Source organism: Mirounga angustirostris, unplaced genomic scaffold (assembly GCF_029215605.1).
Source record: "Mirounga angustirostris isolate CCGP_5_RB_7025 unplaced genomic scaffold, mMirAng1.0.hap1 SCAF_1, whole genome shotgun sequence".
Classification (NCBI taxonomy): Eukaryota; Metazoa; Chordata; class Mammalia; order Carnivora; family Phocidae; genus Mirounga; species Mirounga angustirostris.
The window spans coordinates 212,648,768-212,669,503 of NW_026991709.1; the positions used below are offsets into that span (position 1 = coordinate 212,648,768).

At 57.5% G+C, this 20,736-nt stretch overlaps 1 protein-coding gene across 5 annotated transcripts in view; it reads right to left on the reverse strand.

Annotated features, from left to right (window-relative positions):
* HDGFL2 (HDGF like 2) overlaps positions 1 to 19,178 on the reverse strand; it is a 20,422-nt gene extending 1,244 nt beyond the window's left edge. For 2 of the 5 annotated variants that reach the window (XR_010405825.1, XR_010405824.1), the window contains exons 1-14: positions 18,989 to 19,178; positions 16,261 to 16,337; positions 16,019 to 16,157; positions 10,152 to 10,343; positions 5,201 to 5,317; positions 5,018 to 5,089; positions 4,221 to 4,383; positions 4,060 to 4,135; positions 3,662 to 3,971; positions 2,339 to 2,436; positions 1,395 to 1,468; positions 1,129 to 1,199; positions 693 to 794; positions 231 to 460 (exon numbers count right to left, since the gene is read on the reverse strand). Coding sequence is in view for 3 of the 5 variants with exons in the window: in XM_045863277.2 (XP_045719233.1) it covers positions 231 to 444; positions 693 to 794; positions 1,129 to 1,199; positions 1,395 to 1,468; positions 2,339 to 2,436; positions 3,662 to 3,971; positions 4,060 to 4,135; positions 4,221 to 4,383; positions 5,018 to 5,089; positions 5,201 to 5,317; positions 10,152 to 10,343; positions 16,019 to 16,157; positions 16,261 to 16,337; positions 18,989 to 19,060 (1,777 nt within the window). In the remaining 2 variants the exon portion in view is untranslated. The remainder of the gene's footprint in view (positions 1 to 230; positions 461 to 692; positions 795 to 1,128; positions 1,200 to 1,394; positions 1,469 to 2,338; positions 2,437 to 3,661; positions 3,972 to 4,059; positions 4,136 to 4,220; positions 4,384 to 5,017; positions 5,090 to 5,200; positions 5,318 to 10,151; positions 10,344 to 16,018; positions 16,158 to 16,260; positions 16,338 to 18,988) is intronic. The other 3 variants (XM_064573053.1, XM_045863277.2, XM_045863276.3) reach the window with 3 other exon arrangements.
* Between the last annotated feature and the right edge of the window lie 1,558 nt (positions 19,179 to 20,736).

A 20,736-nucleotide genomic window follows, 5' to 3' on the forward strand; every position in this document is an offset into this window, starting at 1 on the left:
CCTGTCCCAGCAATGCTCCCACACATGGCCCGCGTGCACAAACGCACGGCCTCCCACGCTGTCTGCCTCCAAGGCTCTATGAGCAGCTCAGGTACGTGCATGCACCAGGCCCCGGCGACCTTGGGGACACAGCCAGGCATGCAGAGTGCCAGCAGGAACATGCCACTCTAGCCACGGGGGGTGGGGGGTGGGGGGTGGGGGGAGTGGAGAGCCGAGTGGTGCCTGCTCACCAGCGCTCGCCTCGACCTCCGCCCTCTCCGTGGCAGCCTCTTCTCCGGCCAGCGCCTCCGCGGCCTTCTCCAGCTCGGCCCTCTCCTTCTCCACCCCAGCTCTGGTCGCCTTCTGGATGGCCTCCATCTTTGGTCCCAGGACCCGAGACTTGAGCCGGGTATAGACCTCCGCGGCCTTCTCCATCACCTCCTTGTTGGCCTTGTAACGGCGGATCTGGCCCGGAAGAGGCCTGGCTCAGGAGATGCAGCTGGTCTCACCCCCCGCCACACGCCCGCCCCCAGCACCACCACCCCCGGCAGCACCTTCCCACGAGCACAGCACAGTGGACCCCGGCACTCTGGCCTGCCAGTGCGCCCGTGTCCTCCCGGACCGAGGGCTGCTGCGGCCGGGAACCCAGGCTCCCTGGGAAGACTCCTGCCTCGCCTGCCACCAGCCCGTCCACTGCGGGGTTCCCACCGTACCTTCTTCAACGTGGCCACCACATCTGTGTTCTTCTGGAGGATCTGTGAGGTCACCTGTAGGGTCCCTAGCTCCTCTAGCGCGTTCAGACACCGCTTCACGTCCTGTGGGGTGGGGAGGGAGTGAGGAGGGGCAGCACCTAGCTGAGGGAGCCCTTGGGGCCCCGCGGGACTCCCCGAGTGGCAGGCGGAGTGCCAGGGAAGCCCAGGAACAGTGGGCGGGATGCAGCACTCGGAGGGCTGCTTGGCACCACCTGCTGGGGACCCCAAGCAATGTACCTGAGGAGGTCAACCTGGGCCTCCGGGGAGGACACCCAGGAGAACAAAGACCCTGGATTCGCCTCAGTTTCCTGAGGCTTCTAAGGGAGCTCCAGACACGAGGGACAGGGGGACCGCTTGGCTCGGAGGAAGTGGCCTCGGTGCCCTGCGAGGGCCTCACCGGATTGTCAACTTTCAGGGCGAACTTGATCTCGCTGTGCAGCTTCTGCAGCTTCTCCTCCACGGAAGGTTCTGGGGCCAGGAGAGAATGCAACACCTGGGCCTGAGCGGGGCTGCAAGGGCCGCTGGGCCTGGCCCCCCACGCCCGACGGACTCCCATGACCCTTCGTCAGAGAGGGCCGGGGATCTGCCCTAGCACCGCTGTTGTGACAGGAGCGAGCTCCTTGTTGGCTCAGCCTCCTCCCTGTCAGCGACCTGGCCCCTCACCTTTCTTCTTCTCCACCTTCCGGTCGGGCGGGAAGCCTTCTGACCGCTTCCGGGTTCGCTCCACCTTCGCAGGCCTGTGGAGTCACGCCCCTTAGTCCCGCCCTGGACTCCCATCCAGCAGCCCCGACCCGGCCACTGCCGCCCTCTGAGTGTGTAGTGGGGGATCCGCGGCCACTGGGAGGGAGAGCCTCAGGGGGCCCTGGAAGCGGGAGGGGTGGGGGTCAGGCCCGTCGTGACCTGGTCTAGGCAGTCACCTGAAGTGACCAGGGATGGCAGCCCTCCCTCTGGTTCTTGCTGGTAAACGACATCAAGTCTCAGAATCAGCATCATTACGAACACACGACTGAGGGTTGGTGGTGACTTAACGGAAACCCGAGTGAACGAATTACGGAAAGGTGCCCCGATGTGACGCCTGTCAATGACCGGCCTGTTTCCACAGCTCGGACTCGACATTCTACTTGGCAAAAGCTGCCGAAGTTCCACGGGCAGGCTCCCTCACTGATGGAATCTCACGTGGCCAGTGGGCAGGGAGAGGGGCTGTGTCCCCTGCCTTGGGGGGCCTCGGACTCAGAGTCTCAGAACCACTGGTGTGGGGGACGGTTCCTCCCCTCGGCATTGTTGACATCGGGTGGGTCACTCTCTGGGGGGGCACCCTGGCCCCCCTCGATGCCAGGAGCACCCCCAGCTTGAGGACCACAGACACAGCGTGGTGCCTCTGGGGGCAGAATTGCAGTCCTGGAGCACTGGTTCCCATGTAAGCTGATGGGGCCCCCAGAATGGGACTCTTGGATTGGCTCTATCTCCAAGACTGAACTCGGACATCGGGTCACTCCCGTAAGGGGTGAGGGCTGATGGGTCCCCAGGAGGCTGAGAACCGCAGGGACCAGCACGGGGCGGGTGGGCCCCCAGGTAGGTGTGGGAGCAGAGGGAGGACGGGTGCTGACCTGGCTCGGGGCCTCTCCTCGGGGCGCCCTCTCTTCTCCTTCTGGCTGGCTCTCCTCGCGGGCTCTGTGCCTTGTGACTGTCTCGCTGCCTTCTTTGCCTATGGCGGCCAGAGAGAGGGAGCGCTGGAATGGCGGGCAGTGGGGGCAGTGGGGGCAGTGGGGGCTCTCCTCCTTGGAGATACGCCCTGACACTTCCCGCCACCACCTCTGCACCGTCGGGACCTGGTGCAACGGGCAGGATGCGAGGGAAGGAGGACTCCTGTGTCCAGCCTGTCCCCAGGCAGCAGCCTCTCAGGCCCCAAAGGACCACTCCCTCGATGGGTGGGGCAGCCTCACCGCACACATTCCTCCTGCGGCAGGGGTCTTGGTCCCCGTTTTTTGTTCAAAGGAAGAGACAGGGCGAGAAGAGTGTCGTCCTGCTTCCCCCATCCTCCCGTCACATAGACCCCATCCAGAAGGTGACAGGCCTGGAAAGTCAGGCTCAGATTCAGGCGGGCTGTGAGTGCCAGGAGAGCGGGGAGCGGACAGGCCTGCGGGACTGCACGGCACCTGATGGTCACTGCCAGTCATCAGAGACCTCCTAACTGCTCGCCGCTCACCCACACTCCCTCCCTCCCTCTGTCCCTCCCGCAGCAGCCACAGGGCACCTGTGAGCACCCAAGTCAGGTCCTACTCCTCTGCCCATAGCCCTCTAGGGCTCCACTCACTGTGGTAAAAACCCAAGTCCTCCCCTTGATTCCCAAGGCCCTGCACAATCTGCCCCGTCCCCTCCTTACCCTCACCTCCTCCCTCTCTCCTCCTCACCCACTCTATTCCAGCCACATGGGCCTCCTGGCTATTCCTCCAACACGCCAGACCCAGTGCTGCCCCAGGACCTTTGCATGGACTGTGCCTTCTGTCTAGAGTGCTACTCCCCCCCGCGGTATCTTCCCAGATCACCTCTCACTTCATTCCAATCCTTACTTAATGGCATCTTCTCAACTAAAGCCTTTAGGGTTCACCCTACCTAAAACAGAAAACCTCACTCGACAGCTGCTGTCCCCTGACCCTTTCTTGTCCTTAGCAATAAACACTCTGGAACGTATCTCATGTTGTCCCGTCTCCCTCATTTGAATGTCCACTCCTTCACGGTAGGGTCTCCGTTTCACATTCACGGCTTTACCACAACACCCCAGCCCTCGAGCCCCAGCATAGCACCTGGCACGCAGGTGGTGGGAGTCAGGAACCAACTTGCTGGAAGGGGTGGGCAGGGTGGGCGCCAGGGAGAAGCCCCTCGGTCACCATCCTCCCCAGGAGCCTGGGACGCACCCCAGTGGGACGTACCTCTCTCTGCAGCTCAGCCTCGGGCCCCGAGTCAGAGGAGGACTGTGGTCCCCGCCCCCGGCCCTTGCGGCCTCGCTTCCTGACGGGCTCATCCTCATCGCCGAGCTCATCCCCGCTGCTGCCCCCACTGCCCCCGGCCGGGGCCTCCCCGCGCTCGCGCTCGCGCCTCCGCTCCTTCTCCTCCTTCTCCTGCTCGCGGAGCCGCCGCAGCTCGTCCTCCTGCTCCCGGCGCCGCCTGGCCTCCAGCTCGCGCCGCCGTTCCTCGTCCCGGCGCTTCCACTCGCTGATGCGGTCCACCTCGTCGCTGTCGCTGGGGGTGCGGGCCGGTTAGAGGGCTGCAGGGCCGGGCCCAACCCACACCACCCCGGCCCGTCACCGGCCTGTTGCTGCGCACCCACCTGTCACTGCTCGAGCTGGTCGGGGGCCGCTCGGGCTTTGGCTTCCGCCCGCGGGGCTTTGGCGGCAGCTTCTCCGCTGCAGGAAAGGAGGGGGTGGCCTGGTCTATGTGGGCACCCCCTCCAGCAGCCGGAGGTGAGGGGGCACACCGCCGGGACCCTACCTGGCTTCCTGCCCCGAGGAGGTTTCTTTACAGACACGTCCGAGTCGGAAGAGGAAGAGGAGGAGGATGAGGAGGACGGCGCTGACGGGGTCACAGCCACTGGCTCGCCCTTGGCCCCATCGGATTCTGCTTTGGAGTCGGAGTCGGAGGCTGAGGGCGCCTTCTGGGAGAGGCCGGGGCATGGAGGTGAGAGGAACACAGGCCAAGAACAGGCCTCAGTGCCCCTTGCAGCCCCCGACACCAACAGCTGCCTCCCTCCAACCAGAAACCGCTCACATTGGCCAGGAATCACAGGCAGCCCCCGAGGTGCCTGCAGCACCCCGATCGTTGGCTCAGTCGTGGCGTGTGACGCCCCCAGGCCTCATCTCCTCCTTGGCAGAGTTGGGGGGGGGGCAAGGAGGGCCACTGTATTCTCCAGCGGTTAGAGCTCTTTCTAATACACACTATGGCCCGGGGCACCTCACTCCCTTCCAAGGCCAGCGCTCTAGCACCCCATCGCCCTAACTGGCCTCTGCGCTTCTCTCAGGAGCGGTGGGGGCGTGGCAGGTCCGGCCCCAGGGAAGTGCTCTGCACACACTGAGCTCAGGAACCAGGGGCTGAAGCCATCAGTGGAGGCAGAGGTAGAAAGTGGAAGGTGGAAGGTGGCGGTCCCAAGGGCTCCCTGTGGCCTGTGACCCACCCTCCTCCAAAAAGGACCGACTCGAACCATGGACGGTGCCTGGTGACCACGGAGAGGATCTCTTGGGGTTTCCCACAGACAGGCAGGTAGGAACAAAACAACAACAAAACACCTCTACCTTTTTCTTCCGTCCCGCAAGGGGGCCCCGCCGAGGCGCCCGGACCACAGCTTTCTTCTCGGGGGTGAAGTCCTGGGCAGGGAGAAAGGGGCTGAGCACGGGCCCCCCGGCTGATACTGTTCGGCTCCCAAGTGTGCGTCCACCTGCCCGCCCACCCACCCACGGAGCCAGCCACCTGCTCACCTGGTCACTGGTCTTCTCTGACTCAGATGAGCTTTCTGAATTCTCGTCCTCTGATGGAGACACACTGGCTTGATCCAGGTCACTGGAGGCCTTTCGAGTTCGTTTTGAGACCGACATCTAGTAGGGGAGCAGCCCAAACAGATCAACAATCGGAAAGCCTGTGTGGGAGCAGAGCTGTCTCCCGCCTGACCGCTCACACTCTGGAGAAGAGCTGAGGTTCTGGAACATTTGGGAGGCAGCAGGGACCCTTTTGAGGATCTGATTAAAAACCACGGATCTTGGGGCGCCTGGGTGGCTCAGTTGGTTAAGCGACTGCCTTCGGCTCAGGTCATGATCCTGGAGTCCCGGGATCGAGTCCCACATCGGGCTCCCTGCTCGGCAGCGAGTCTGCTTCTCCCTCTGACCCTCCTCCCTCTCATGCTCTCTGTCTCTCATTCTCTGTCTCAAATAAATAAATAAAATCTTTAAAAAAAAAAACAAACAAAAAAAACCCACGGATCTTGAACTTTGAGGACACTGTGCTCAGTGAGAGGAGCCAGACCCAGAAGGACACATCCTGCAGGACTCCACTCCCAGGAGGTCCCCAGAGGAGTCCCGTCCACAGAGACAGAGAGGAGAGGGTGGGGGCTGGGGCAGGGGGTGGGGAGTCTGCGCTTCATGGGGACAGAGTCTCCGTGTGGGGAGATGGAAAGTTCTGGAGACAGAGGGTGGGGTGGCTACAGGATGGTGTGAGTGTGCTTCATGCCGCGGAGCTGTGCAGTTAAAACGGCAAATTTTATATTATGTGTACTTTAGCACAATAAAAAGAAAATGAAGGAAAAAACCAAACCAAGCATCCTTTCCCCAGAAAAAGACATATGCATGCCCTCTGAAACTAGACAGAGGTGGGGGCTGCACAAACGGTGGGAACGGATCACACGCCACTGAGCAGCGCGTTCTGGAATGACTACCTTTTTTTTTTTTTTTTTTAAAGATTTTATTTATTTGACAGCAAGAGAGGGAACACAAGCTTGGGGAGTGGGAGAGGAAGAAGCAGGCTTCCCGCCAAGCAGGGAGCCCGACGTGGGGCTCGATCCCAGGACCCCATCATGACCTGAGCTGAAGGCAGACGCTCAACGACTGAGCCACCCAGGCGCCCCCTATTTCATTTTTATTTTATTTTTAAAAATTTTTTAAAGATTTTATTTGACAGAAAGAGACATAGCGAGAGAGGGAACACAAGCAGGGGGAGTGGGAGAGGGAGAAGCAGGCTTCCCGCGGAGCAGGGAGCCCGACGTGGGGCTCAATCCCAGGACCCCATCATGACCTGAGCTGAAGGCAGACGCTCAACGACTGAGCCACCCAGGCGCCCCTGGAACGGCTACTTTTTAATGTAAATTTCACCTCAATAAAAAACCAAAAATATACATATACACACATGCACACATACAGTCTGAATTCAGTTTCAGGGGTTCATGCGTTCCCTGACGTCCACCCAAAGAGGCCAACAGAAGAATTTTTATGAAGGGCGCCTGGGTGGCTCAGTTGGTTAAGCGACTGCCTTCAGCTCAGGTCATGATCCTTGTGTCCCAGGATCGAGTCCCGCATCGGGTTGCCTGCTCAGCGGGGAGTCTGCTTCTCCCTCTGACCCTGTCTTCTCATGCTCTCTCTCTCACTCTCTCTCTCTCTCTCAAATAAATAATTTTTTTAAAAAAATTTAAAAAAATGTTTATGAAGAAAGAACCAAGCTTTAGAAACAGATCTCAACCAGGGACGACCTGGGTCTTCCTAGCCGGCAACTGTTGAGGTACACCACATTTTCCCTCTGTTTTGTCACACCTGAGAAATGTGTCAGTTCTCATAATAACAATCACCTGAGCATCTCCCCTGCTCCAGGCCCTGTCCCCCTAAAATTCCTATGGTGAAGCCCTGACCCTCAACCTCAGAAGGGAACAGGGTTTGGAGACAGGGATCTTTAAGGATGTAATTAAGTTAAAATGATGTCACTGAAGGGACCCTAATCCAGTATGACCTGTGTCCTCCTAAGAAGAGGAGCTCAGGACACAGACACACATGGAGTAACCACCATGTGAGGATGGGAGGGGGTGTCTGCACACCGAGGAGAGGCCTCAGAAGGAACCAGCCCTGCCGACACCTTGATCTCAGACTTCCAGCCTCCAGGAATGATCTCGAATCACAGGCCGTCTGTGGTCTAGGGGCGCCGCATGCTCTCCCTTCTCAGCCCTCCAGCACAGGACTCTCACCCGGGGTACTCAGGGAATCTAGAGTTACGACAGTAACTCTCGAGGCAGTTCCACGGTAAGCGTTTAGAGCTGGGACGTGGCCAGATTCCCCAGACAAAAAGGCAGGAATCGCGGGGACTAAGATGACCCAGGACCTACCCTCCCAATGTCTACACGCCAGGGTGCAAGGGAAGGCAGTGGGGAGGGGCCCCGAGCAGTGAGATCATGGAACCCCAGAGAGAACAGACCCCGGGGGGCGGGCAGTGCTGAGCTACTAGGGCTCGGGGCTGGGGTCAGGGTCTGTTGTGTCGTCCTCATGAAGGAAGTCTGCCACGGAGCCATTCAGAGGATAGATGAGAAGAGCAGAACACGGATCCACAGAAACACACCAACAGGTTAATGTCAACTGAAGAGAGAACACAGAAAGCTGGCCCGACCGGAAAACCACAGCTCCTCACGGATCAGGGAAAGGAGAGCTGCCATGTGCTAGTGCCAGGGGGCTACCAGGGAAAAGGTCTCTTAAATGCCCCCCGCGTGGTTAAAGGTGTTGTAAAAAGAACTTAGATCTGGGGCGCCTGGGTGGCTCAGTCGTTAAGCGTCTGCCTTCGGCTCAGGTCATGATCACAGGGTCCTGGGATCGAGTCCCGCATCGGGCTCCCTGCTCTGCGGGGAGCCTGCTTCTCCCTCTCCCACTCCCCCTGCTTGTGTTCCCTCTCTCGCTGTGTCTCTCTCTGTCAAATAAATAAATAAAATCTTAAAAAAAAAAAAAAAGAACTTAGATCTGTTTAATGCAAAGCTGGCAAAAAAAAAAAAAAAAAATCTAAGTACTGACTTACAAATAGGGGTTTACCTCTAAGGGATGGCATGCTGGGGGGGCTATTTTCTACACATTTCTGTTTAACCTCCCCGGCAACTGGAAACAGAAATAGTGGGGAACTTCAGAAAATGATGCCACTACATTATAAAAACTGGAGAAAAACCTAAATGCCCACCAGTCTTAATAATATATTGGTTAGAGGGCGCCTGGGTGGCTCAGATGGTTAAGCGTCTGCCTTCGGCTCAGGTCATGATCCCGGGGTCCTGGGATCGAGTCCCACATCGGGCTCCTGACTCAGCGGGGAGTCTGCTTCTTCCTCTCCCTCTGCCTCTCCCACTGCTCATGCGCTCTCTCTCTCTCTGTATCTCTGTGTCTCAAATGAATAAATAAAATCTTTAAAAAAATATATATATATTGGTTAGAAATCATCCATGTTATAGACTACTTCTCAACCGCTGAAGACTACTACTTAATATCGGACGTAAGGACAAAGAAATGCTCAGCATTTCACACACATGATCACCAATTCCGGAATTCTGGGCTTCACGCAGCCGCCCTGTGTGTGAGGCACAGGCGGGATCGCAGAGAAACACGTCAGGTTGCGTCCAGTCCTCGGCACGGAGGCCCTCCCACGGAATGTGGGTCTTTTCTACTACAGCCGCTCCACACCTTTTACACCTTTCAACTTACAACGAGCGTGGCTGACCCTTATGAATGGAACCGGAAGCAAATGTTATTTTTATAAATAATAAAAGGAAAGCCTTACTCTGTTGAAGAAGTTGATGATAAATCCTAGTCCTTTCATTTTGCACCCGAATGTTTAAAAGCAGTCAAAAGGCAGACAAGGCACGAAAGAGACTATCTCCAGGAGAACCGAACACTCTCGTCCCCACAGAAATCCGCATACACCCGTGCTCAGCAGTATGTTCCCAGCAGCCAAAGTGGACACAACCCAGATGTCCATCAACTGATAAACGGATACACACAATGCGCCCACCACACATGGGAACATCACTCAGCCATCAGGCGGTAAACGGACAAACACGTGAAAATGGCCACCAGCAGGAGCCAGGCGCCCACATGCGCTGCCCCGGGGACGGACCCCGAGCCCACGACGCTCAAGGAGGGAACCAGACACAGAAGGCCACATGGGGTAAGTCCACGTGGGTGACACGTCTAGTACAGGCTCATCCACGAATGGGAAGGGGGCACGTGGGGGCTGGGAGCTGGGGACTGGGGAGGGATGGGGGATGACTGCTGACGGGGACAGGGTTTCTTCTGGAGTCATGGAATGTTCTGGAATTAGCCAGTGGTGGTGATTGCACAGCTCCATGAATGTACTAACAACCAGTGAATTGTGTATTTTGGAAGGGTGAGTTTTGTGGTATGTGAATGGTATCTCGATTTTTAAAAAGTGTGTTAAAAAAAACCATGTTAATCATGCAGAAAAATTATCTGCATATTCAGGCTAAGGGCATAATTTCAGCTAGGAGGCTCCTGGGAGGGAAAAGCCAAGAGCAAGCACATGCATTCTAGTTCTGCCAGCATCTGTTCAGTCTGGCTGGTGTTGAGTAAAAGGTCGGGTTAATACAGGAAAGCATTTCACCTTCACACTAGAGAGCTGCGCTAAACACACAGCCTTCCCCGAGGTGATAATCTACACAGTGGAAATGGTAATATCTACTGAGCAATATTATAAAGGTTAATGAGATGACGCATATAAAAGAACAACAAATAAAAATAATAAAATACATCAGAATGAAACCACGTATTAAAAACAAGAAAAGCAGGGCAGGGGGCAGAGGCAGCCGGAGGCGGAGGCCTCCTGAGGGAGGAGGAAGGCCCAGGGCGTGGCTGGGGTGGGGGGGCTGCCTGCCGCCCCCCAGGCCAGGAGCTCCCGCCCCGACCCTACCTTCAGGGCTGCCGCCTTCCGCTTCAGGCCACTGTTGTCGCTGCTTTTGTCTGAGTCTGAGTCACTCTCCATCCTATCGCTGGCCGCTGTGGCGGTCACGGCTGTGACGGCCATGACCCCCCGGACCTCGTCGTCCTCGCTCTCGCCCGCCGGGTCGGCTTCAGGGGCCTCGCTGTCAGAGGAGCTCACCGGCTGGGGGGCGGGGAGGGGGGGGCACAGACCATGAGTCACCATCAGGCTGGGGTGGATTTCCAAATCAGGATGGTGACCCAGAGGACAGAACCCATGGCGGGGTCTCAAATGTCAGGGTCTGGCCTCCTCACTTTCCAAACTGGGGACCTGCGGCCCAGAAAGCCCCCGAGAATGGAGGCTGGAGGGCAAGATGACACATGCAGGGGGTGCTAGGATTACAGATCAAACCCTGGGCCAGTTATTTAGCCACCCAGTGCCTCAGTTTCCCAAACCGAGCAATGGGGATGGAACCATTTTGGCCTCACAGGGCTGTGGTCAGGATGAGGCAGAAGTGGGATGTGACATACTGAGGACAGTGCCCAGACCGGCCAGAGGTCCACCAGAGTTGACTTTTCTATTATTAATACTCTCATCGTTATGAACACAGGCCCTCCAGGCTTGACCTGCTAGGCACTGTGATTTCTGTTTCACCCAGTGTGCCCGCTCAGGCAACAAGAGCCACAGAAGCAGCAGATGCTTATACAGCACCCATTCCCAGCTCGCCCTGTGCTGGGCGCCGTGCGGGGCAGGCAGTGAGCCCACACACGCGAGCACAGCATGGTGCCTGCCCCCAGGGGGTTTACGGTCTAGTGGGAGAGGCAGACAGGAGACTCTGCGGCAGAATAACGTCACACTGTGGGGACGGGGAGACAGGACAGCACCGGTATGTGGGTGCCGAGGGATCGGGGAGGGGCAGGAGTATTCTGAAGTGCATTTTGGGGGGGACCTTGGAGGGTGTGACATTTTAGTTGAGAAATTGTCCCAAGCATGCAAAGGGGCAGGGGCTAGACGTGAGCCAGATGGCATCCCTGCCCTCGGGGAGCCCACATGCTAACGGGGGACAAGGAAATGCACAGCTACAATGTACCACAAGATGGGGCGCCCACGACAGTCCTGGGGTACCCAGCACAGCCGAGCCTGAGTGTAAAACCTAATCGTGTTATTTTGTGGTACTTCTTTACTGAATAACCGATTTCCCTTTTTTTTTTTATGAGAGAGATTGAGACTTTTTAAAGCTACATTCTCTGCAAACAAGGCGAACGGCCACCTACTGATGAACACAACACGGCCTGGCTACAGAATGGAACACTACTCTGCCATAAAAAGGAACGAGGCTCTGACAGGTTACAGTGTGGATGAACCCCCAAAACACGCTCAGTGAAAGAAGCCAGGGGTAAAGGGCCACATAAGGACTCCATTTATGTGAAATATCTGGAATGTGCAAATTCATAGAAATAGAAAGTTCATCAGTTCTCAGGGGTGGGGCACCTGGCCAGCTCAGTCGGTGGAACACCCCATTCTTGATCTCAGGGTTGTGAATTCAAGTCTGTGAATTCAAGTCCCACGTTGGGTGTGGAGCCTACTTTAAAAAAAAAAAAAAAAGAGTTTGGGGTGCCTGGGTGGCTCAGTCGTTAAGCGTCTGCCTTCGGCTCAGGTCATGATCCCAGGGTCCTGGGATCGAGCCCCGCATCGGGCTCCCTGCTCAGCGGGAAGCCTGCTTCTCCCTCTCCCACCCCCCCTGCTGTGTTCCCTCTCTCGCTGTGTCTCTCTCTGTCAAATAAATAAATAAAATCTTAAAAAAAAAAAAATTATTAAAAAAAAAAGAGTAGGTCAGGCCCCAAACCTCAAACGCTAGGAGAGAATAATGTCGCTTTCTCGATGGACGTCGTCACACCTTGCACCAGGGCGCGGGTTCTCTTCACGGTAGCCCTGGTGGGGAGCAGGGAGACATGAGCCCTGTTCTCCATGGCAGGGAGGCACAGCAGCTTGGAGGCTGAGTGACTAGGCCCATGGCTCTGCCGCAGAAGGGTCAGCTGCAGTAAGGGCTGGCACTGGTTCAGAGCAAGCCCCTGCCCCAAGCTCACCATCTCTCTCTGGGTGTACTGGGTATGAACTGTCACCCTCGTTTTGCAGCTGAGGAAAAGGTGGCGTGACAGCTCAGGATCATAGCGACTATGCGACAGAGGCGGGATACCAGCCAGGTCTGCCCTGGCCTTTAGGCCCGGGCCACTGGACACAGCTACTGCTGATTAAAACCCCTCCTTGCTTCTGCCAAGCTCCCAACTAACTGGGGTCCAACTCGTGACTCTCACGTGCGGCCAGGTGGCTGGGGCAAACGGGCTTGTCCCACGATTGGGAAAACGGACTCTCTGGGAAGGTGAGTGACTGGCCCTACCTTGTGCCTGTAGGTAAAGCCGGGAACTCTGCATCTCCTGGGTCAGCCCATGGGATCTAACTGCCTGCTGGCAAAAGTTTGGGGAAATCCGGTCCACACAGAGAAGCATGGGGCACAGAGAGGAACCAGGAGACACAGGCTAAGAGCCAGCCGACCTCCAACCATCCCGAGCCCAATGGTCTGGTGAGGGAGGTGAGCATTCATGTCTCTCAGTGCCTTAATGGATCAGGGGGGTGACAGAGGTGGAGTGGGAAGGTCACGTCCAGCCTGGCCTCATTTGAAATTAGTACCTCATCACCTGCTCAGCACTTTGCCTGTGGTAGGTGCCTGATGTGCGCTTGCTCATGGGGCTCCCCCCAGCAACCCTGGGAGACGCAGACACTACCATGACCCTCTGTCTTAAATGAGGAGACTGAGGCTCAGAGAGGCGATGTGGAGCCCCAAGGCTCATGGTAAGCAAGTGCTAGAGCCGGGACTCGAGCCCAGGTCCCTGTGCTCACACCACAAGGCTCTTAACCCCAGCCCAAGGTGCAGAGATTATTCTCGGGGCCCTCCTCCAGCCTGGGACATGGGAGGCTCAGGCTTTAGCCCTAGCTCATGCTCACCAGCTTGAGAACCGTGGAGAGGTCCCTGTCCCTTTTCTTCTATCGAGGGACAAGCATGTATTTCTAGGATCCTTCTAAGTCAATGGTTCTCAACCAGAAACGACTTTTGTTCTCTTGCCGGCATTTGGCAATTTCTGGGGACACCTGAGGCTGCTGAAACTGGGGCGCTCCTGGCATCTAGTAGGTGGGGGCCAGGGATGCTGTTAAACACCCCACAGTGCCCAGGAGCACCCCTCCCCACCCCGGCCTAGAATGATCCAGCCACAATTGCTGAAAAACCCTGGTCTATGTCTAAGAGGTCTCAGATTCTAACTGGGTCCCTCTGGGCCTCAGTTTGCTTATCTGAAAAATGAAAAAGATACTACCTGCCCAGGCTACTCTCAGAATTACTGTGTGGACCAGAGGACAATGAAGTTGGAACCACACTCAGATATCACTTTCCACCTCCCGCCTTGGCAAGGAGATGCAGGAACAGGGCTTGCTGTCCCCTCTTAGTGGAAGAATCAGCTGAGTTAAGGCTGTCGGAAAGAATGAGTCTGTTCTCTGCATGCAAACCAACAGTCAAAATATATTTTGGGGCACCTGGCCGGCTCGGTCAGTGGAGCGTGCGACTCCTGATCTCAGGATCCTGAGATCCATGATGGATGTAGAGATTATTAAAAATAAATAAGTACGGGGCGCCTGGGTGGCTCAGTTGTTAAGCGTCTGCCTTCGGCTCAGGTCATGACCCCAGGGTCCTGGGATCGAGCCCCACATTAGGATCCCTGCTCTGCAGGAAGCCTGCTTCTCCCTCTCGCACTCCCCCTGCTTGCGTTCCCTCTCTTGCTGTGTCTCTCTCTGTCAAATAAATAAATAAAATCTTTAAAAAATAATAATAAATAAAAGTAAGTAAATTTAAAAATATATATATATTTTGGAGATCAATAAGCAAAATTAAGAATTCTATGCTTTAGAAGGGAAAGCTGTGTAGGATTTCATAGGAATACAGAACCTCAGAGGATGTACAAGAAATGAGTAGCTATGGCTATCTTGACAGGACATTGCAGCAGAGTGACCGGGAGGCAGGGCCGACTGCCCACTCTCCCTACGCGCCTTCGTATCTTTTCAATTTTGCACCGCGAATCTGCATTCCCATTCAAGATGGAAAGAGAAACAAAAAACCTGAAGGCTGAACAAAGAGACCGCTCCGGTACCCACACAGAGCTGCTTCTAAAAGCGTGCCTGTGGCCTGGCTCCATCAGAAACATCTAGGCTGACGTGTGGTAAGGAACACCTCAGGGGTCCCTGGCCTGAGCTCCTGAAACCCAAACTTCCATGCGTTGGGCCCATGAATCTGCATCTTAAACAGACCTTCAGTGTGGAGCCAAAGGCGCGTTAGAGAACCAAAGAGCAAGACAAGCTCTCAGACTTAACAGCTACTTCTCAACCTGGGAAGTCTGTGTAGGGCCAGTTTAATGTCAAGGTTGTACCATTTTTGAGTTTATTTCCTCGAGGGCAGGCATCTACACAGCACTTAGCAAGCCGTGGGTGTGCAATAAATTTTAAATGATGATTCACCAGCAGTAATAAGCTTAGGACGTAACCAACAGCACTTGAGCTAGGACCAGAAAAGGATCACACAGAACCCAACTGTCTTGAAGACCTTCCGACCCATTCAGCCACAAAGCCGGGAGACACGGTGGGCAGCAGAGGGGGAACCTCCTTCTCCTAGACCCACCTGAGGAGGTAAAAGCAGACCACCACCAACATCCACTAAATGTGAGCCTGGCCCCCTGAGAAGGGGGTGCCAAACCCTCAGTGCTCAAGAGACATCTGGTGAGCAAACTTTGAATTCTGGACTGTGAGCTCCCAGGACGCCAGAAGTGGGTCTGCTCCATCTTGGACTACTGGTCCCTCAATACGCAGTGCCTACCGGATCAGTGGTGGCTGAGCTCACACACACCAGACCCTGTCTGCCTCCTGCGTCCCTCCCCACAGACCAGGCCGCAGGCCCTCTTCTCCAGCAAGGACGCTCTGCCCCCTGTAGTTTGCTTGGCCTCCCAGCCAACCTCACACCCACCCCTCCTGAAGCCAGACTACTCTGCGTCCCTGCGCCTCCTGCAGAAATCCAAAAAATGGTGGCTGAAAGCAGAGCAGAGAACCCCAGCCCAGCCTCCCCTCATCTGCATCTCTTCCCAAAATGCCCAGAGCAAGGTAGCTCTCTGCCACCTTTCTGCAGCCTTCCAAGGCATTCCATGAATTTCACTTCGACTCTCTGAATTCCTTCTTTCCCTGAACATTTCCTGACACTGATTTGCCACTGAGATGTCATCTCTGTGGTTCTTGGCACTTTTTTCCATCTAAGCAAGAACTCTCACATCGATTAACCACAGCCTTTTCTCAAGCCTAAAATCTGGCAATAACGGGGGAAGGGAGGTGTGTTACTGACAGAACGAAGTTTTTTTTCTGAGAATACAAAAGACTTTTTAAGAGCTGTAATAACGCTATTATAAATCCAAGCTAACTGCAGAGCACTGGGTTTCACCAGGGGTGGTCCTCTAGCCCTCCAGGACCCCAGGGGTACTCGTCAATGTCTGCAGACGTGTATGGCTGTCATGACTTCGGGGACGGGGGTGGGGTGGGGCGCTGCAGGCATGGAGCGGGTGAGGCCAGGGATGCTACTCACCCCACCGTGCCCAGGACGCCCCAGGACACCCCGACAGAGAACAGTCAGCAGTGCCAAGGGGGGATGAGCCCTTGCTCCTTTCCTATGAGACAAGCTAAGACCACCTGTGGCGCCCAATTCGTGCACGCACCAGGCATGACTTGGGCTCCACAGACACCACACCAGTCATTCTCCATCCCCAGGTACTCACCAGAGGAGCACTGTAGCTGGCGTGGGGATTGTTCTGGATCTCCCACAATCCCTCATTGAAGCCTTTCCTCTTGTTGGGTTTCCCGTACTTATCTTTACATTTGTCGTAAGGAAACAGGTCCTTGGGTCCCAGGAAGGCTCTGGAGAAAGGAACCATGGGGCCAGTCCCAGGTGAGTCAGGCCACCCAGGAGGCCCCAGGAGGCACCAGGTGGGAAAATCAAGCCCCACCTGCAGACACTTACGTTTCGTGTGTACCAAAGAAGAAAATGGGGTACTTGTTGGGCGGGGGCTTCACGGCACCGTCAGCGATGTCATCGATCTGCAGTGAGAGGCAGGTCAGGGGGTGGCTGGGGGACACTTTCACCCACTGACCCAGGAAATCAGCAAGAAACCAGCTAAGTTACTTGAGGTAAGCATGCTGGGAGGAAAGGAGCCTTCGACTGAGGGAGACACATCACCTTCCAGCTTGGCATCTGCATTCTTCCAGGAAACCCCCCTCTGTGCGTACCTGTCCCCTCCCCCCAGAGTGTTCTCTCTGCCTCCAGGGTAGGTGCTTCACCTGAGCAAAGCTCCAGGAGAGGGGGCCAAGCTCAGTTTCTCTACATTCCCAGGACCCTCCCACGGGACCCCTCCCGCAAAGAGGCGGTCGGTGGTCGGTGGTGGGTCTCCCAGAGGCTGCAGCTGGCAGCCTCCAAGGATGCAGAGGGTGGGGGGTGGGCTGCAGGAGACAGGCCCTGAGCATCCAGGAAGTCCCACCCTCTCCCTACAGGCCCATGGGCCCCGGCAGCTGTCAGTCACCTCCCCACAGGAGGCTAGCAGCCCCTTCACTTCCAATCAGGCGCTTGGAAATGTTCCGGGCTTACAGAGCTGGCAGGAGGGGGGACAGAGGAGAGAGAGAAGCTGGTACTCTGGAAAGTAGGGAAGTGCCTGTAAAGTTTCATGGCTCTAGAGTCCCCCCAAGAAAATAAGCCCGAGCACATCAGGTTAAAGTGAGTTTTCTGGTCCCCATTAATCCCTTCCCATCCTCTACTATGCCTGGGGGTTACTGGAACCTTCCCTGCCACCCCTCACCCAGCTACCTTCCCCAGTTCTCTGGGCTACTTTTCAAAGTCCTTGGTCCCTGGGCATCTGGCATCCTTCCCAAGCATCCCACTCCTGCACAGAAGCTTCCCCAAACTTCATCTCCCTGAGAACTAGCCTGCCACGCCTCCAGGCCTGGCTTCTGCTCTGGCCTCACCGAGGACCCGCCTCTGAGCCTGAGGCTCAGATATCCTAGCAGCAGCACCAGCTCCAACTGTTCCCAGGACAGCCTAGCCAGTGTCCCTTCCTGGCCTCCTGTGGCAGCCTCTCCGCACCCAGACCCCCAGCTCTGCGTGATGCCCTTCTACTTACTCCCACCCTGAGGGGGTCCAAAGCAGGGAGCAAGGCTGAAATCTCCAGCCATCTCACAATACTGCCTGGGCAACTCCTGTGCTGCTTCAGTTCCAGCCTCATCCTTCCCATGCCCCCTGCTGCTGCCTGGGCCTCTCACCCCCCACCCCCCAAATTCCTTCAATCCTGTCATGCATATTCCACCAGCCTAGGTTCTGGGGCAACTTTATCCCTAAGACCTGGGGATGACAACATCCAGGTCCCTCCTCCACACTTGGCCTGCCCTGGATAGTGCCTGGAACGGCACTCTGCGACTTCCAGACTCAGGACGCCCTGCACCCGTCGGACCCTCTGGGTCCCCTGGATCTCCACTTCTACACGGGATCCCCAAAGTCCCCTTGGCTCAACCCCTCCCCTCAGATGCTCTCTCTCTGGGGCTTGAGCCTGAAAAGGTATCTGATTCAAGTATCAGGGAGGACCACCCCAAGATCCCCCTCAACCTCACACCCCAGCCAGCCTCCTCTGCCAGAGCAGTGTGGAGGGGCTCCTCACAGGGCACCAGCCCCCAGGATCCCTTAAACAAGTCTCATTCCAAGCTCTGGTCCCTGACACCCCACATTATCAGATGAGTCCTCCCAGCTCGTGACCCTGTGAACACAGCCCCCGGCCCCATTTCCAGCCCTAGCCTCCCTCAGCCCCGCTGAGCCTTAACCCTCAACCCTTCTCCCTACTGCATCCCTCATCTCTAGCCCCCCCTCACACATGGCCTGGGGCCGCACAATGAGATCTTCAGATCCTCAGTCCAGGCACCCCCTTCACGTCACTGGGATTCCTCTCCTTAAACCCCGTGTTCCTCAGCTCTCCTCACACCACCAACTCCTTCAAACTTGAACCCTGCCCCCTCAGGCCCCAGGTCCCCGAAACCCCACCTCCCTTGGCTCTGAGCCTCCCGGCGGCCCCCACACCCCCGGCGCGGCCTCCCTCAGGCTCCGGGACCCCCAGACGCCCGGCACGGGCTCCCTCAGGCCGGGGGACCCCCCAGACCCACGGCGCGGGCTCCCTCGGGCACCGGGACCCCCAGGCCCCCGGGGCGGGGTCCCTCAAACCACGGGACCCCCAGATCCCCGCGCGGGTTCCCTTAGGCCCGGGGGCCCTCAGACCCGGCGCGGGGTCCCTCAGGCGCCGGGACCCCCAGGCACCCGGCGCGGGCTCCCTCAGGCTCCGGGACCCCCAGACCCCCGGCGTGGGGTCCTTCAGGCCCCAGGACCCCCAGGCCCCCGGCGCGAGCTTCCTCAGGCCCGGGGACCCCCTCCAAGCCCCCGTTGCGCGGGTCGCTCAGACCCGGAGCCCCCAGACCCCCCGCGCGCGAATCCCTCAGACCCAGGGACCCCCAGACCCCTGTTGTGCGGGTCCCCGAGGTTCGGGGACCCCCCCCCGGCCTCCGGCGCACGGGTCCCTCAGGCCCAGGGACCCCCAGACCCCTGTTGTGCGGGTCCCTGGGGTTCGGGGAACCCCCCCGACCCCCGGCGCGCGGGTCCCTCAGGCCCGGGCCCCTACTGCCCCACCCCCCCGCCTGGCCCATCTCCCGCGCGGCCTCACCCGGGCCGGCCAGTGCGGGTAGCCCTTCATCTTGGCGAACACCAAGTCCCCGGGCTTGAAGGCATGCGGCATGCTGGCGGCGGGAGGCTCAGGCCGCAGAAAGCGGCGGCAGCAGCGGCGGCGTCGGCGGCAGCGGCAGCGGCTGCGGCGGCGGCAGCGGGAGGCGAAGCCGGGGGCGGGAGAGGGGCGCCGAGGGGGCGGGGGCGACCGCCTGGGCAGAGAGCCGGCGCGTGCTTATTGGACTGCGCGCCCCCGGAAGTCCCGCCCTCCGGCCTTCACGGGCGGGAGACGCCGTCGCTCAGGACCACGTGCGGGGATAGAGGAGCACGGGGACCAATGAGAATAGGGGCTGGAGCTGAGCAAGTTAACGGGATTGGGTAACGGGTAGAGCCAAGGGGCGTGACCCAGAGGCCTAATGGGAGCGGGGCGTAGGTTATGGGAGGTGAAAGGGGAAAGATGGGAGGAGGGAAACGGAGACTTTCAGGGAGTGGTTAGGCGGGTCGCCAGGCTTCTTCGGGGCGGGGCCTAGGGCAGAGGGGAGGGCCATGAACCTCCACAGAAGGAGGGCTTTAAGTAGGAGGCAGGCTATTGGCTGCCACCGAAAGAAGGCCTAATCCACGTAGGGGGCGGGGCACCGAAGGCGTCCCGCTCCCCGGAGCCGGGGCTGAACAGAGAGCCGCAGGCCATTGGCTACCACTCCAGAAGGCCTCAAGGTAAGGAGCGGGCATTGGCTACAGCGGGGGGCGGGGTTTCAGCAGCTCTTCGCCATTGGATAATGTGATAGAGGTTCAACTCAAAATAGGGACGCGCCGTTGCCGGTCCGAGGGGTGGGGCTCGGGGAAGGGGCGGGGCGTGGGGCGTTCTTGGGATAAACAGCCACAGAGTGCACCGAGGACTCACTTCTTCGCTCACGGAAAGGTTTTGAGCACCGGGTGCGGGAGCCGCAAGATACCCGATATGACTGTTCCTTCAAGAAAAATGTGTTTCGCACCCCGTGGCCGAATTCCTTAGCCTCTGTGCCTTAGTCTACCCACCTCTAAAATGGGATTCGTGGGTGCCTGGGTGGCTCAGTCGGTTAAGCGACTGCCTTCAGCTCAGGTCATGATCCTGGAGTCCCGGGATCGAGTCCCGCATCGGGCTCCCTGCTCGATGGGGAGTCTGCTTCTCCCTCTGACCTTCCCCCTCTCATGTGCTCTCTCTCTCTCTCGTTCTTGCTCTCTCAAATAAATAAATAAATAAAATCTTTAAAAAAAAATAAAATGGGATTCGTAATGGTACCAATCTTAGGGGGGGCGTAAAAGTTAAGCGACTTCATCACCCCTAAAGCGCTGTAAACTGTGCCTGGCCATGAGAAATACTGGGAGCACTAGATGCTGTTACCTGCTCTGTTAATTTCGTTCTAAGGAGGACTCTTGGTAGGAACTCGAAGTACAAGGAGCCAGAGTGCTTAAGAAAATGCTGAGTAGTGGGGGAGGGACCAGGAAGGGCTTTCTGGAGGATGTAGTTTAACTGGAGACTCGCAGGGTTAATAGAGATTGGCCAATAGAGTGAAGTGGATGCAGAGAGGGCACTCAGGGCGGAGGGGATAGCAAATGCAAACGTCTAAGCTAGAGAGGATGGAGCAAGTGAGTGGGGCAGACAGGTAAGGCTATAGGGGTCCATGGAGGACCTATCCTAGTGCCTTGTGAACATGTGTGAGAAGTTTGGCTTTTACTTTAGTTTCCTGGGAAGACACTGGAGAGATTTGA